This window comes from Mycetomoellerius zeteki, unplaced genomic scaffold, assembly GCF_001594055.1.
Source record: "Mycetomoellerius zeteki isolate Tzet28-1 unplaced genomic scaffold, Tzet1.0 scaffold433, whole genome shotgun sequence".
Taxonomy (NCBI): domain Eukaryota; kingdom Metazoa; phylum Arthropoda; class Insecta; order Hymenoptera; family Formicidae; genus Mycetomoellerius; species Mycetomoellerius zeteki.
The window spans coordinates 995375-1010667 of record NW_017257428.1 but is presented as its reverse complement, the minus strand read 5'-3'; the positions used below and the strand labels follow the sequence as shown (position 1 = coordinate 1010667).

The 15293-nt window shown below is 35.4% G+C and overlaps 1 protein-coding gene across 1 annotated transcript in view; it reads left to right on the top strand.

Annotated features, from left to right (window-relative positions):
• crb (cell polarity complex component crumbs) overlaps positions 1-14902 on the top strand; it is a 30789-nt gene extending 15887 nt beyond the window's left edge. Inside the window, exons 2-19 of the mRNA XM_018454511.1 lie at positions 1052-1422; positions 1972-2152; positions 2910-3077; positions 4665-4992; positions 5212-5672; positions 6150-6391; positions 6507-6732; positions 7221-7684; positions 8013-8284; positions 8550-8952; positions 9342-9818; positions 10037-10789; positions 10874-11690; positions 12012-12384; positions 12925-13252; positions 13574-13891; positions 14198-14293; positions 14596-14902. Of these exons, the coding sequence (XP_018310013.1) occupies positions 1052-1422; positions 1972-2152; positions 2910-3077; positions 4665-4992; positions 5212-5672; positions 6150-6391; positions 6507-6732; positions 7221-7684; positions 8013-8284; positions 8550-8952; positions 9342-9818; positions 10037-10789; positions 10874-11690; positions 12012-12384; positions 12925-13252; positions 13574-13891; positions 14198-14293; positions 14596-14826 (6509 nt within the window). The 3' untranslated portion in view covers positions 14827-14902. The remainder of the gene's footprint in view (positions 1-1051; positions 1423-1971; positions 2153-2909; positions 3078-4664; positions 4993-5211; positions 5673-6149; positions 6392-6506; positions 6733-7220; positions 7685-8012; positions 8285-8549; positions 8953-9341; positions 9819-10036; positions 10790-10873; positions 11691-12011; positions 12385-12924; positions 13253-13573; positions 13892-14197; positions 14294-14595) is intronic.
• Positions 14903-15293: the final 391 nt, after the last annotated feature.

Here is a 15293-nt window from a genome sequence, read left to right as displayed (position 1 = left end):
AGATTTTTTTGTGTCAAGGATCTATGAAATGCATTGATTTACAAGAACGTAGATATTCACAATCAAGAATCAACGACATCTTAGGGACCACATATGTAAAGTATACATATGACTGAACACGAACAAGTTCTTTCTCACGCGTAAGCGCTCATGACAAAATCATAGTTCATCCTTGGAGATAATGGCACGCAGAGAGAGGCGTTATGTAACACGACGTGTATGCTTGCGGTGATAAATCGTTTTCTTTTCTCGTAGGCAATCTTGCTCATAAATGCTGAGTTCGTTTCGGAGAGTGACTTGAGTGAGTGGCTTTATCGACCAATAACAAATATTAGGAGTTAAAAGGATTTAATATATCTATAAAGAAGCTGAACACACTTACTTTATTTAATCAAATTTAAATGAAATGAAATCAATATAAACGAGTCTAATAAAAAATATCCAAAACAATCGAAATAATCCTTTATTTTATTTTATTTTAATGTTAAAAATTAGCTAAAACAAAAACTAATGCTATAAAAATGTTAAAAAGCTTGTCCATCGATTGTTTGCGGTACAAGCAACTAAAGATTAAACACTGTCATTGATAATGCATGTGTCAGCACCTATATCTCATAATATATCGCGGCTGTTACCGATAATAAAAATTAGAGTGAAATAATAAAGTAGTCTCTCTTCTCTTTTTTTTTATCCTCCTCTCTCTCTCCTCTCTAATTTGCTCCATCTGTTTAGAAGATTATGAAAATAACTGAAATTACAAGCAAATCGCGATATGAAGAATTCGTTCTCATATAAAAGCGTGAGAAAAAACTTCTATTGGATTTTTTTATTAAAATATTAAGATTAAAATATTCTTTCTTACATTATGTTTATTTATAATATTCCAAGAATTAAGAATCTATATTCGTGATGACCACATCAGGATCGATGAACTATATGATCCAAAAAAGCCATGAAATCTGCGAATACTGTAACGCTAAGTGAACATTATTGCTAGAATTTGAAAACTCATCATCAAACTTCCTATAACGGAGTTTTATCTCTATTACAGTTCTGGCCACTTTGTTGGCTCTAACTCACGAAGCGCCCCAGAATCCCAAACATCAAAATTACGAGGAGCATCCTCGCGAGGCTTATTTCAACGGCTCGGCGTTCCTGAAATTGAGCTCCTTCGTATCGGTGCACCGTCACAGTGGCCTCAGCTTTCGCACGTGCGATCCCGGTCGACTATTTCTACAGAAGTACGATGACAATTCGATCAGTCTCGAGGTGACACCCGAGGGACTGCTCTTTGTGGCTGTCGTCGATCAGCAGAGATATCGAGCCAGGCTAAACGCCAGGCTACTCAACAACGTCTGGCACAGCGTCAACTTGCTTTTTAGACTCGGCAACCTCACCCTAAATGCCGCGGGTCACACTCAGGTAAATATTGATTAATATATAATTACAGAATATTGAATTAAATTTTTTACAATATATTTATATACATAATAATACATATATCGAAAATACAATAATATTCTATTTTATTTACCTTAAATCAATTCCAAAAATATCAAATAAATTTTGTAAAACTTCTGTTGAATACAAATGAAAAATTAGATTATATGTATATATATATATATAAAGAGCAGCTATTAAATATTAATATAAATTTAATCGACATAGTGTGACAATAATTATAGCCTCAAATTTTTTTCAAGAATGTTTTAATTAAAACATTAAAATTGAAATATTTGTTTCCTACATTATAGATATATATTTGTAATATTCAAAGAATTAAGAATCTATATTCGTAATAATCACTGTTACAAGTCGTAATTTATTGAAAAAAATTTATTACTTCAGATTTATTAATGTAAACAATTAACTTAATAGATTTTAAATATTTATGAGTAAAAATCGAGATGTGCAAAATCAATCTTAATAATATAAAATATAAAATAGATATATAAGAAACATTTTCTTTAGATGGTTGCGAATGCGACTTACAATTCCGCCATCCTAACGCTTCCTGACTATGATGTGAACAGTTCGCTCATAGTCGGCGAAGGATTCAGAGGTTGTATCTTGCAAGGGCCTGGGATTCTCTTCAACAACAGTATTAATAATGGAGCCATTTTCGGACCCTGCCCGTTGGATATCAAAGGATGTAAGAAAAAATCCATAATTCTTTTACATAATAATTTTTTTCTCTAAGTTATCGTAGAATATTCTTGCACCGATAAGCGTTGAATTATCACATATGATATGGGAGATAGTTAATATAGTTGCTATTATATACCTACAAATAATAGTAGAACACTCTTAAGCCAGAGTTACAATTAGTTAAGTCATCGAGCGATAATATTACAACAGTAGATCGATACCGTGCTCATTGTAAACAAAATGTTCCTAGATATAATAATTAGACAAGTTGTTAAGCAATTATCGAGTGATAACAGCAGATTAGATATCACTATATCAACGTGAAAAATTTAGAGATTAGCGAATATAAATTAGAAAAACACATAAATTTTTTAAATAATTTTAATTTTGATTATTCTTTTTATTTTATCATGCCTAATACTTTTTTTTATTTGATCTATCTCATTTTTGATATTTTACAATATATTAATTATTTATAAGTATTAAATGCAGCATGTACTTTTAGTTTCGTCTCGGAATTGAAACAAGAAAGGATTTTGCACCAACCAATTTTTTCTCTTTCTTTGGGAATGATTTATCGTGACATTTGTTCTGTAAATCTTTTACATTATCTTTATACAAAACTAGATTACAACAGGGAAGAAGAAGAAGAAGGCAAGAGAAAAAGAAAAGTATTTTAAATAAAGTAGCGTTGCACGTGTTTCTTCTGAGTAAAGTGCACTCATTGCATGCGAGTTTTGTGAAAAATAAAAAATTTTCAGGTGGAACGAGCGGCCTCGGCACAGGGGTCACTTCCGCCACAATGGCCACTATGGATTTCTGTCACCATGAGCCATGCATGATGCATGGTAAATGCGTGTCGCGACAGGATCGCTACGAGTGCCACTGTTACGCCCGATATTCCGGCAACAACTGCCAAATTGACAATGGTAGACCTCGTCGATACCTTGAATACGCGGCGTTTACGGCATATGTGGGGCGAACGGATTCATACTCGACGCGCGCGTTAAACGGCAATGTTACATCATATAATTACGCCTGCGTCGTGACGAGAAGATATCGTCCTGTCGTAGATTTATTCCTAGTTTCACGAAAACATTTCATGAAAATAATGCAAAATCAAATTAAGATATTAATGAAAAACTTTATATACACGGAATGTTGAAACATGAATTAGATATTACAGTATTATGTTTTTCAAACTCTGTCGTACCGGCAAATAATTACATATATGTCTATAAATTGAAAATTCAGTTCAATTCAAGGGAGTAATTTGTTATATATTTTTACTGTATTAGGATATTTAATATTAACACATTTTTCCTCGTAAGAGATTAGAATCTAATGTAATTACACTGCTGCGATAAATAGGGTATGAACTCTGTATCGTCCTTCCCCACTAGTTCGTACATGACATACATACATCGTAAATGTAGATTTGTTTTGCTTTGAATCAATTTATAGAAATTTATAGAAATGCTTTTTGTCTAACATTCAAACATTTGCTTCAAAAAATCATGCTCGCTCAATTATTTTAGATACGTGTTGCTTTTTTTCTTTAAACAATACTATTTGCCAGAAAAATTGCCTCGAAGTTAAGCAAAATAAGTTGCTTTGCGAAAAATTGCTTAAACATACGAATATTATCGTATTTGTAAAAAAAGCAAATGTCGATAATTATGAGGGTGGATCAAATATAAACGAGAATTTTTTTATTATTATTTATTAGACGAGGATAAAAATCTGAAGAAAACAAATTATTTTTCTACATAGTTCCCTGCTACATTAATACATTTTTGCCAGCGGATAGGTAGTTTGGCGATCCCGTTTTCATAAAAAGTAGTCGGTTGTGTCTGCAGTCAATTGCGCACGAATTCCTCTACACCCGCATCGTCCATGATTCATATTGTCCTCCCAATTCTTCTTTCAGGGGTCCAAACAAATAATAATCCTATAGAAAGATTTGTCCCAATGCGTTTATCATTTATTTGGGCCGCTAAAATTGGGAGAGTTCGAGGATGATGCGGATGAGTACGTCCGCTAGCAAAAATGTATTAACGTAGCAGGGAACTATATAGAAAAATAATTTGTTTTCTTCAGATTTTTATTCTCGTCCAATAATAATAAAAGAATTCTCGTTTATATTTGATCCACCCTCGTACATTTCACTCAAACTAAATATAAAAACTAATACTTATTTTGTAAATCGTTTATTATTAATAATCAATTTGTTTTTAATAGTTTTATTTTTTTTCTGTCTATATTTAATAATTTTGTAAATAATTAAATTTATTTATAATTTTTAGATTTATAATAACGTAATTACAATTTATAATTATATTTATTGTTACACAGATATAATTGTAAAAAAATGAGAATATAATTTAAAAAAAGATCTTTTACACTTCTGCATGCGATTAATCAATGCCATTGCAATTAATATCGCCCCATTTTTTCTTTCGTCGACTTTGTATCCAAAAAAATACTTTTGATAAAAAAACGAATTTTTTTCTCAGGCCCACCCTGTAAGAGTGCACCTTGCCGCAACGGTGGCACCTGCAGCGAAGATGTACGCGGTGATTTCAGTTGTAGCTGCAAGCCCGGTTTTACTGGCAGCTTCTGCGAATCTCAACTGGGAGTACGATTGTGCGAGCAGAATCCGTGTAGAAACGACGGCATTTGCATGGCGCTAACAGACAGCGAGTACAAGTGCCAGTGTCAGTCTGGTTGGACTGGAAAGAAGTGTGAAACTAATATCAATGAATGTGCTCCGAATCCGTGCAAAAACGGTGGCATCTGCATCGACGGGATCAATAATTATACATGCAGATGCGATAGAACTGGGTGAGTCTCTTTAAGTATAGCTGAAATTATAGACTTTAAAACAAAATTGCAATTCATATACTATATAACATATAATATATATAAATTGCATATAATATATAACATGTCTTGGCATTGCTCAACTTGCTACTTTATTCCATTAATTTTCGCGAAAATAATGCTGCACAAATTCTTCTAGATTTTTCTATTTATAATACATTTCATTTCTCTTCTCTTCAGCTATGAGGGTCTCAACTGTGACGAAGACATCGACGAATGTGAGGCGAATCCGTGCTTGAATAACGGCATATGCTATGATTATTACGGCGCCTATATCTGCCACTGTCCGACAGGCTTCGAGGGTCAGAATTGCGAGCTTAATCTGAACGAGTGCTTAACCGAACCCTGTGCTAATGGCGGTAAGTGCATCGACGACGTGGGCACTTACCACTGTGAGTGCCTCCCAGGATTCACCGGTCGACATTGCGAACTGAGAGGTCTATGCGAAAACGCAGCCTGTCCGCCTAACAGCATCTGCGTGGAGGACGCCCATGGGCCTCAGTGTGTCTGTAATCCCGGTTTTATGGGTAATCCGCCTAATTGCACTGTCAACTATTGCGCCAGCAATCCTTGCGCCAACGGTGGCACTTGTATCAGCGGCAAAGATGGTTTCAACTGCACCTGCTTGTCTGAATGGAGAGGTAAAAATTAATCACGATTAAGTTTAACAATATTTGCTCCGATATTGTAAAATTATCCTAATATTGACATTTTTACGTAAATGAAAAGTCATTTATTTTATACCAACTTACAAAATGTTCTCTTCCTCTATTAATAATTTTTATAGTCTCTATAATTATCTTGATTACAATTGTCTTTTTCATACATTTTTATTTTTTCAACAAAGCAACTTTAATTTCTATTTATAATTTACCGTAAATGAAAAAAATATTTTTAGTTATTTTTAATTTTAATTTTTAATAATATCGGTTTTCCGATACATTAAGGCTAATTCTACAATGTGCTCTTTGTTTCCTGTTTCTTGCTGTTTATCTCTTGCTTTCTTGATCAAAAAGGCAAGAGACAAACAGAGACAAACAGCAAGAAACAGGAAACAAAGAGCACATTGTAGAATTAGACTTAGAATTTTCTTAAGAGAAAACTAAATGTTTTTGCAGGGAAGAATTGCCAGATCGATGTAGACGAATGCCTATCACAGCCATGCCAGAATGGTGGTACTTGTATCGACCGTGTTAATGGATACACCTGCAACTGCACTAGAGATTTCGTGGGTGATAATTGCGAACGGGAATATGATGCATGCGTCGTAAATCCTTGTCAAAACAATGGTACCTGTATGCTGATGCCAAGATCAAAGAGAGAATTCGTTTGCGAATGTCCACATGGCTTTGAGGGCAAGGTATCGTAATTTTGATTTATAAAATGTACAGAATTTATATTATATATTTTATTGAGAAATTTGGATGCGAAAATGTAAAGTAAATTTAACTAAATTTAATACGATGTGATTCAAGGTGTGCGACGTGAATATCGATGATTGCATAGACGTGGTGTGTCCAGATGACAAGATTTGCGTTGATGGTATCGCTGATTACGAATGCAAATGCCGCGAAGGCTACAGAGATCCCAATTGCACACTGATTGTGGATCATTGTGCGACGAAACCGTGCAACAACAATAGCACGTGCATCGATCTCGGTGATCACGGTTTCGATTGCAAATGTACAGAAGGCTTTCAAGGCAAGTATTATTTTAAACAATTATAGATGACTCACAAAATCAAAGAGTTGGGCAACTTTCTGAATTAGTTTTTAAATGAATAGAGCATAACAGCAATTTCGTAACGATGTAAATAAGGATTTTATTAACTTTATTTTACACACACACACACACACACACACACACCCACATATGCACATGTACCAATTTTTCCTTGTGTGTAGCGTTATTATTATATTTTTTTAGTTTTCATGAAAAAAAACTACGTAAGAAAATGTAGATACAATAAAACGATTTCCGAACGGTCGCGAAAAAAATTGTATTGTCCTTTAATTTTAATGTACTATTATATTAATTTAGTCATACAGTTTTATCTTTTTGATTGAAATAAAGATATGCATTTGTATTTTTCAAAAAAAGAAACTTTTAACTTGTTTGTATTATCAGAAAAATATAATATTTCAAACACTTTCTTTTGCAAAAATTGAATTTTTAAATATCATCCGCAGGTCAGTATTGCGATCTTGATGTGAACGAATGTGAGTTGCACGGCAATTCTCTATGCAACAACGGGATCTGCATTAATACTGAGGGTAGCTACAACTGCTTCTGCCGGCCAGGCTTTTCCGGCGATCATTGTGACATCAACATCGATGAATGTTTGTGCGGTCCTTGCAAGAATAATGCTACGTGCCTCGATGGTATCAACATGTTCCAATGTCTATGTCAACCTGGTTATACTGGTAAAACTTGCGAGGTAGACGTGAACGAGTGCGACAGCAACCCGTGCCACAACGGGGCACAATGCGTCAATGGTATAGCATCGTACACGTGCGTGTGCCCGGTGGGTTTTCTTGGTGTTAATTGCGAGATCAACGTCGACGAATGCGATTCGTCACCTTGCATGAATCAAGGAAAATGTATCGATGGCATAAATGCTTACACTTGCGATTGCAGCGATACTGGTTTTGAGGTAAAGCTCCTTTTAATAAATTAAGAAATTAATTTGCTATGCTTGTTATTATCAATAGAACCTTTTTTTGAATGCACACAGCTATTTTGTGATTCTAATTACTTTTTACATTCAGTCTTTTTATTTAATTTAATGTATTAAATATTTAACTTGTGGAAAATAATTTTTAAAAGTAAGTTAATTTAATTTCTTTAATTGTTGTGTCTAATAATATTTAATTCAATATTTTTATTTATTTTTACATATCATTTAAATTTAAAAAATAAGAGTTTTATTAAATTTAATTGTTTATTTATAACTTAAAATTTTTTTAATTCCGATTTTTAAGGGTCTACATTGCGAGAATAATATCGACGAATGTTTGCCGCGACCGTGTGTAAATGGTGGACTGTGTCTGGACGACATCAAAAGTTACAAATGCCAATGCTATACCGGCTACACTGGTAAGAACTGCGAAATAGATGTGAACGAGTGCGAGAGTTCGCCATGTCAATATAATGGCACTTGTCTCGAGCGGTCAAACAAAAATCTTTACAAGAGCGAGGCCCTGAATTTACCTGCGATCTTTACTCAGGAATTCAATTACACCAATGCCAGCGGGTAAGCCTTTAAATGAATCTTTCAGCTAATTCCCAGTTTTTCTCACTTTCTTAAAAATTTAGATATTATTTCCTTCATTTTTTCATTAATTTCATCATGATTTTGCGTATAGATCTTATTTTATTTCAAAATTTTATTCAGAAATATTTCACGTTCCATAAAATGCGTAACGCATTAAAAAGATGACTTGAAATCTGTGATTTTCGGAATACTTTTTACATTTTTTATCGGATATCAAAGGAATAAGTTCTTGAAATCTTAATAGGTATGAGTGCCTCTGCGTCCAAGGTGTCACCGGCAAGAATTGTGAGGTGAATATCAACGAATGTGACAGCAATCCCTGTGGTCCAGGTACTTGTATGGATCGTATCGGTGGCTACACTTGCGATTGTGATGAAGGCTACGAAGGAGATCACTGCCAGCACGAGATTGACGAATGCAAAAGATACAGTCCCTGCGAGCATGGAGTGTGCACAGATGGTAAAGCCGATTATTTTTGCACTTGTGAACCAGAATACGGTGGCAAAAATTGCTCGGTAAAGTTAATGGGCTGTCAGAGCAATGCCTGTCAAAATGGAGGCACTTGTTGGCCCTACCTAGTCGATGAGACCATCCACAAGTTCAACTGCACGTGTCCCAACGGCTACCACGGTGAAGTTTGCGATTATGTAAGTATATGTAATTATGTTTCATCTTATTAAGCATTTTTTAAACAATTTTAATATAATTTTGAATAATTAAAAACATTCCGCGTTTCACACACAAATCATCGTTTTATAACTCATTTTTAACTAACAGATTTTTTAATATCCAATACAATTTTTGCTTTGTTCACAAAACTTTTCTATTTTTATCATACTTGAAAAAATTTCGAGTAATTAACAATCATTAGTCATTGAATGCAAAAGAATTTATTATTCACGCTTAATTATGCCTTATCGCACACGTTAACTTTTTCCCGAAGCGCTTCTGGCGGAAGAAGGTGCGTAAACGTGTCCCGCTTGTACAAGCAATTTAATAAACATCTTAAGAGTGTTATTACTCGATAAATTCACAGGTGACGACAATGTCTCTAAGCGGCAGTTCGTATGTCTTGGTGAACACTACGCGCGACGAGGGCTATGATATCCAATTTCGCTTCAGAACTACTTTACCAAATGGTCTGCTAGCTATCGGTAGGGGTGTGACCATTTATATTCTCCAGTTGGTGAACGGCAAACTCAATATACATTCTAGTATATTAAATAAATGGGATGGAGTCTTCGTTGGTAGTGGACTCAACGATTCCAATTGGCAAAAAGCCTTTGTAGCGATCAACGCGACTCATCTCGTTCTTTCCGCCAATGAGGAACAAACTATCTATCCCATCAGTCCCAATGAAGGTTCCAATTCATCGAATCACACATCTTTCCCTACGACTTTTGTGGGCGGGAGTCACATCAGCTCCTTGAGCTTCTTGAGAAGATTGTCCCGCTTACCTTCGTTTACTTTCTTTGTCGGCTGCATGGAAGACGTTATCATCAACGGCGAATGGGTACGTTGATCTTTTATTAATCTCGATTTATTTTGATCTATTTTGATTAATAATAAATTAATCAGAAAATTTTAAACTCTTTTGCTTTTAACTTATTAATTTTTATTGCCAATCTACATAATAACAATTTTTTTATTTGCCAAATTCTTAAAATCAATTGTGGTATCTTCATAATAATTTATACATGCAACATTTCATGATTTCAAACTTTATCTCAGGTCTACTCCGGTACCACATCAAAAACTGTGTACATGGAGGATGTGGAACCGGGCTGTCCTCGCGAGGCTCAGTGCTCACCAAACCCTTGTAAAAACGGCGGTCACTGTACTGATCGTTGGCGCGACTTCTATTGCAAGTGCGAGCGTCCTTACCTCGGTCACACATGCCAGTACAACATGACAGCAGCCACCTTTGGCTACGAGAATATCACGAATGGTTACGTGACCGTAAGGGTCAGCGACGCGGCCAGGCGTACTGTCAGCTCGGTCGTTGATATCTCCATGTTTATTCGCACGCGGGAGAGTTACGGTGATATCTTCTATCTGGGCACAGAACCAGATTCCCAAGTCGATCAGAAGTCTCAAGAGAAGACCTACATAGCGGCACAATTAGAAGGCGGAGAATTGCGTGTGAGGATTCAATTTAACGGCACGGAAGCTTACACCGTCGGTGGTGTAAAGCTCAATGATGGAAACAACCATCTGATCCAAGTAGCGAGAAATGTCACTCTTGTTCAAGTGAAAATCAACGGTACTGAATACTTCCGCAAAACCATCAGTGCTACAGGTGACCTAAATGTTACCGTTTTCTATTTGGGAGGACTACCACAGTCATCACGATATATTCGCCAAGTTGATAGCAGACAAATGGAAGTACAACAAACTCCACAAATTAATTTCAAAGGCATTATCCAAGATGTGCAGATATCAAACGGTACGAGAACGATGGTCGTGGAATTTTTCCCGTTAAAGGTGATTAGAATCTTTTTTCATATTAACAATAATTACATGTACAATATACTTTTAGATTTATATATAACTCTTATTTTCTCTTAGGCACAGGACATTCCTGCACTTATTCAATTCGGTAATGTCTCCTTCGATTCTGAAAAAATCCTCGAGGGCGTGGTGTCGGATGATGTGTGTGTGAGCAGTCCCTGCAATCACAATGGCACATGTCATGTCACGTGGAACGACTTCTGGTGTCAGTGCCCACGGGGTTACACTGGCAAAACTTGCCAAGAGATGGAATTCTGTCAGTTGCAAGACTGTCCGGCGGGGTCACGTTGCCAGAACCTTGATGACGGTTACGAGTGCATCGCTAATGCGACCTTTGACGGTGTTTCCACTGTCTTCACGTATACGTACGGTCGCGTTACAGATACTGTCAGTGATCTACCACTTGACATCATCGAGATCACCTACCGATCCAATACCGGTGGCACGCTACTTCACATAGCGCCTCACATGGGTGACCAACATTTCACCGTGTCCGTCTTCAAAGACAACGTCACTGTATCCTGGCGGCTCGATTTAGAAAATCATAATAATGTCTCTTTTGGTAAGAACCAACCTGACGGAAACTGGACTTCATTGTTCATCAAACTGAACAACAATTCCGTGGTGTGCGGTTACGTCAATCCTACTGAAGAGCAGTCTCACGTGAGTCTCAACTTTAGCTTCCAACTGTGGTACGATCTACTGGTGACAGGAACAGTCACCCTCGGTGGAATTTCCTCCAGTGCTTTGTCCGACAAGGATACTTATCTTACTGTTGGATCCAGACCTGAGAGTAGAAACGGAATTGAGGGCAATAGCGTGGATTATGAGCATAGGCTGACGACTACCATGCCCCCACATAGTATGATATCCGGTGCGTATAAAATTTTATATACTAAAGAATTTTAATTAGCTTTAAATTAACGTTATTACACGTTGTATGCAACAAATATTAAATTAATATCACAGTTTATTTCGTATCATTTTTAAAATGGAAATACATAAACTCCGAACTTTTAATCCCTAATTCCACTCGGCTCTGAAAATTCGAGAAATTCAATCCTTATTGTTTTCATTTTAAAACTTTTAATCGTCTCCGCGTAGAATTGATTCTCCCTTTTTTTAGTTGCTTTAAAAAAATGTTTAATATTTTTTTCTTGAAATCAGAAAATTATTCTTTTCTTTACATGCATAGGAGAACCATTTAAGGGTTGTCTCGGTGAAGTACGTATCGGTAGCATATTGTTGCACTATTTCACCTACGAAGAAGTTTATCAGAATGCGAATTTCACCCCGTTGGAGTACCTGGAATTGCAGAGTAACGATAACGCCACTCATCGCGACAGCATCGGTTGTCAATTGTGTTTCGACACGGATTGCCAAAACAACGGTTATTGCTTTGATAAGGGCAATAGTTACGTGTGCGAATGTCCGGCAGGTTATGCCGAGGACGACTGTTCTATTAATATCGACGAGTGCATCGATAACAAATGCCAAAACGGCGCAACTTGTGTCGATGGTATCGCCAATTATACCTGCGTGTGCAAGAACGGATGGCAGGGATGGCTGTAAGTATTCTCTTTTCTTTAAATTATTTTGTTATTATTATACATATATATATAAAATTATTAAATAAAATATCGATATCATTAATATTTTAATGAATAATTTTTTATAATTTTATAAATTAATTGTGTGTGTGTGTGCGTGCGTGCGTGCGTGCGTGCGTGCGTGCGTGCGTGTGTGTGTGTGTTTGTAACTAATAATTATAAAAAAGACATTAACGATAATTAATAAATAATAATTGATAATCAAATTTAAGTATTAAGTATTTAACATCAGCAAATATTTATAATTGATTAACATGATCGAATGTCAGTTGATACAGAAAAGTCATACATTTTGTATATAGGGGACATTTACAAAAAATTTCTGAATCATTTTTATCAACTTATCATATCAGAAAGTCACGCGCATATCACAACTATATCTATAGCTATACATATCACAACAAAACAAAGATAAATTCCATGAAACTGCGTATTCTGTAACAATTAAGAAGGGATTATGACTCTCTCTTATCAATTTCCTTTCTTATCTGATTACAGATGCGATAGCGACATCAACGAGTGCGTAACGCTCGGTCCGTGTAAACACGAGGGCGTATGCGTAAATCTACCAGGCTCGTTCAGGTGTGAGTGCCCTGATCAATTCACCGGTGAACTATGCGAAAGCTTCCGGCTAATTACCTGCAAGAACGAGCCATGTAAGAGCGGAGCAACCACGTCCTGCTTAGACGAACCGAATCCAAAGACCGGTAACAACTTCACCTGCAACTGCGCACCCGGCTACGACGGCCCGACCTGTGACACGCCCTACTGTTTCCACACGAAGTGCCAAAACGGAGGCAGATGCGAGTTCCTCATCCCATATAAGGTATATCTCTCTTCCTTTTCTGCGTTTTTATATTTTGATATTCTAAGGAGTATAATTTGAAAATATTTTTTTGTTATTTTATTATATACCTAATTAAATTTTCTATTAGATCCTTATTTGGAAGTTTCGAGAGGACAACAGTAAATTATAAAAATAAAAGTTTCTGGACTAAAAATTTTAAACCTATAAGTTTTAGAAATCTCGAACATCTTTAAATTCTTAGATTTTATAATTTGCATTTGGAATTGTGATCCAAGTTTCATCTCTTAGGAGTTCTTTTGTATCGTTTAATCATTCTGCAATTATTATTACATGAAATAGGCGCCGAAATGCGTTTGCCTTGCCGGTTATACTGGTACATACTGCGAGACCAATATCGATGACTGCGCGGTGGATTCTGAGGGCAACGGACCTTGCCAGAATGACGGCAAGTGCTACGACGGAGTGAACAAGTATGTGTGCGATTGCCAAGGTACTGGATACTCCGGAATTAATTGTTCCGTCGATGTGAATGAATGTCAGGATTTAGAGATCGATTGTGGGCACGGTAAATGCGAGAATCTACCTGGTATCTATCAGTGCATCTGCGACGACGGCTATTGCGGCTACAATTGCGGCATGGCGAATCCATGCCAGGATGTGAGTCCTTTAATTTTTTGCCGAGAAAATTAAAACGTAAAATAGCGCCATTGATAAATAACAAAAGATGGAAAAGAAATTGCAAAAAATAATTTAGTATAAAATCTAATAAATAAACTATTATATATATATAGTATATATTAGAAATTTGGAAAAGCTTAATAAAAAAATAAAATTTTACGAGTCCTCATTAAAGTTATGATAATTAAAATTAAAACCAAAGAAATTATAATAATTATTCGCACGTGTTTAATTTCTTCTCAATTACTATAATGTGAATAATCTTTGTTTTAATATTTGATTTAGGATTTCTGCCACAACGGTGGCACATGCGAATGTGGTGACGATAGCGAATACATATGTCGATGCGCTCCTAATTACACGGGACGAAATTGTACAGAGGTAAAATAAAATTTGAAGAAGATTTAGATCATATGCACAAGTTATGAAATTAACTAATTCGCCAGTGATTCAATAAGAATGCATAAAATATGTACAATATTATTATTCTCTATACAAAATATAGCTTTTAAATATTAAAAACAATTACATATATAATATGTGTATATATGTATATATATTATATAAACAAATAAATATATTAAATATACATATAATGTACATAACGAAGTTTATTTATATAAATTATTTATTTTTATGTACATATATCCATAACAAATATATACATAATTTATATTTTTCAGCTGGAATATAATTATTTAAGCGGCCAAGCCCTTGACATAGTGGTAATCGTAGGCCCGATCGTGGGCTGTCTCCTCCTAATTGCCATCGTGTCTCTTGTAGCGCTTTTTATGATGGCAAGGAAAAAACGTGCAACACGTGGCACATACAGTCCAAGTGCTCAGGAGTTCAGCAATCCAAGAGTGGAGATGGATAATGTAATGAAGCCTCCACCAGAGGAGAGATTGATTTAATCGGGTGGAGGTAAACCGTAATTAGGTAATGCGAGTGAATTTCGATATGTGGAAACTGCTTTTCGAAAGAGCAGATTTCGTCCTACACGAAAGAAAAGTAATAAGAATAAAATAGTATCCTTTCTTTTACTCTTTTTCTAAAGTTAAATTTATAATTAATCTATTAAATTATAAATTTTTTGTTCTTATATAATTTTTTTTACCTACGAATTTGCAAATGTAAATTTTTCCATATATCGAGCCATTTGCATAGCCTAGTCTTCCAAAAATGTGATTCACCATTGCGAAGATTTTCGACTGAATGCAGATGGCTCAATGAACAGCCAAGTCGTTGACGTGAAACGATCATCGCGTCTTCTAGTCCTCGCTGTTTCATTGTTACAAAAAAATAGACAGAAAGGAAAATTTATATATATATATATATATATTGTAAAATTAAATTTTAGATCTTTTGGAATTTGATTAAA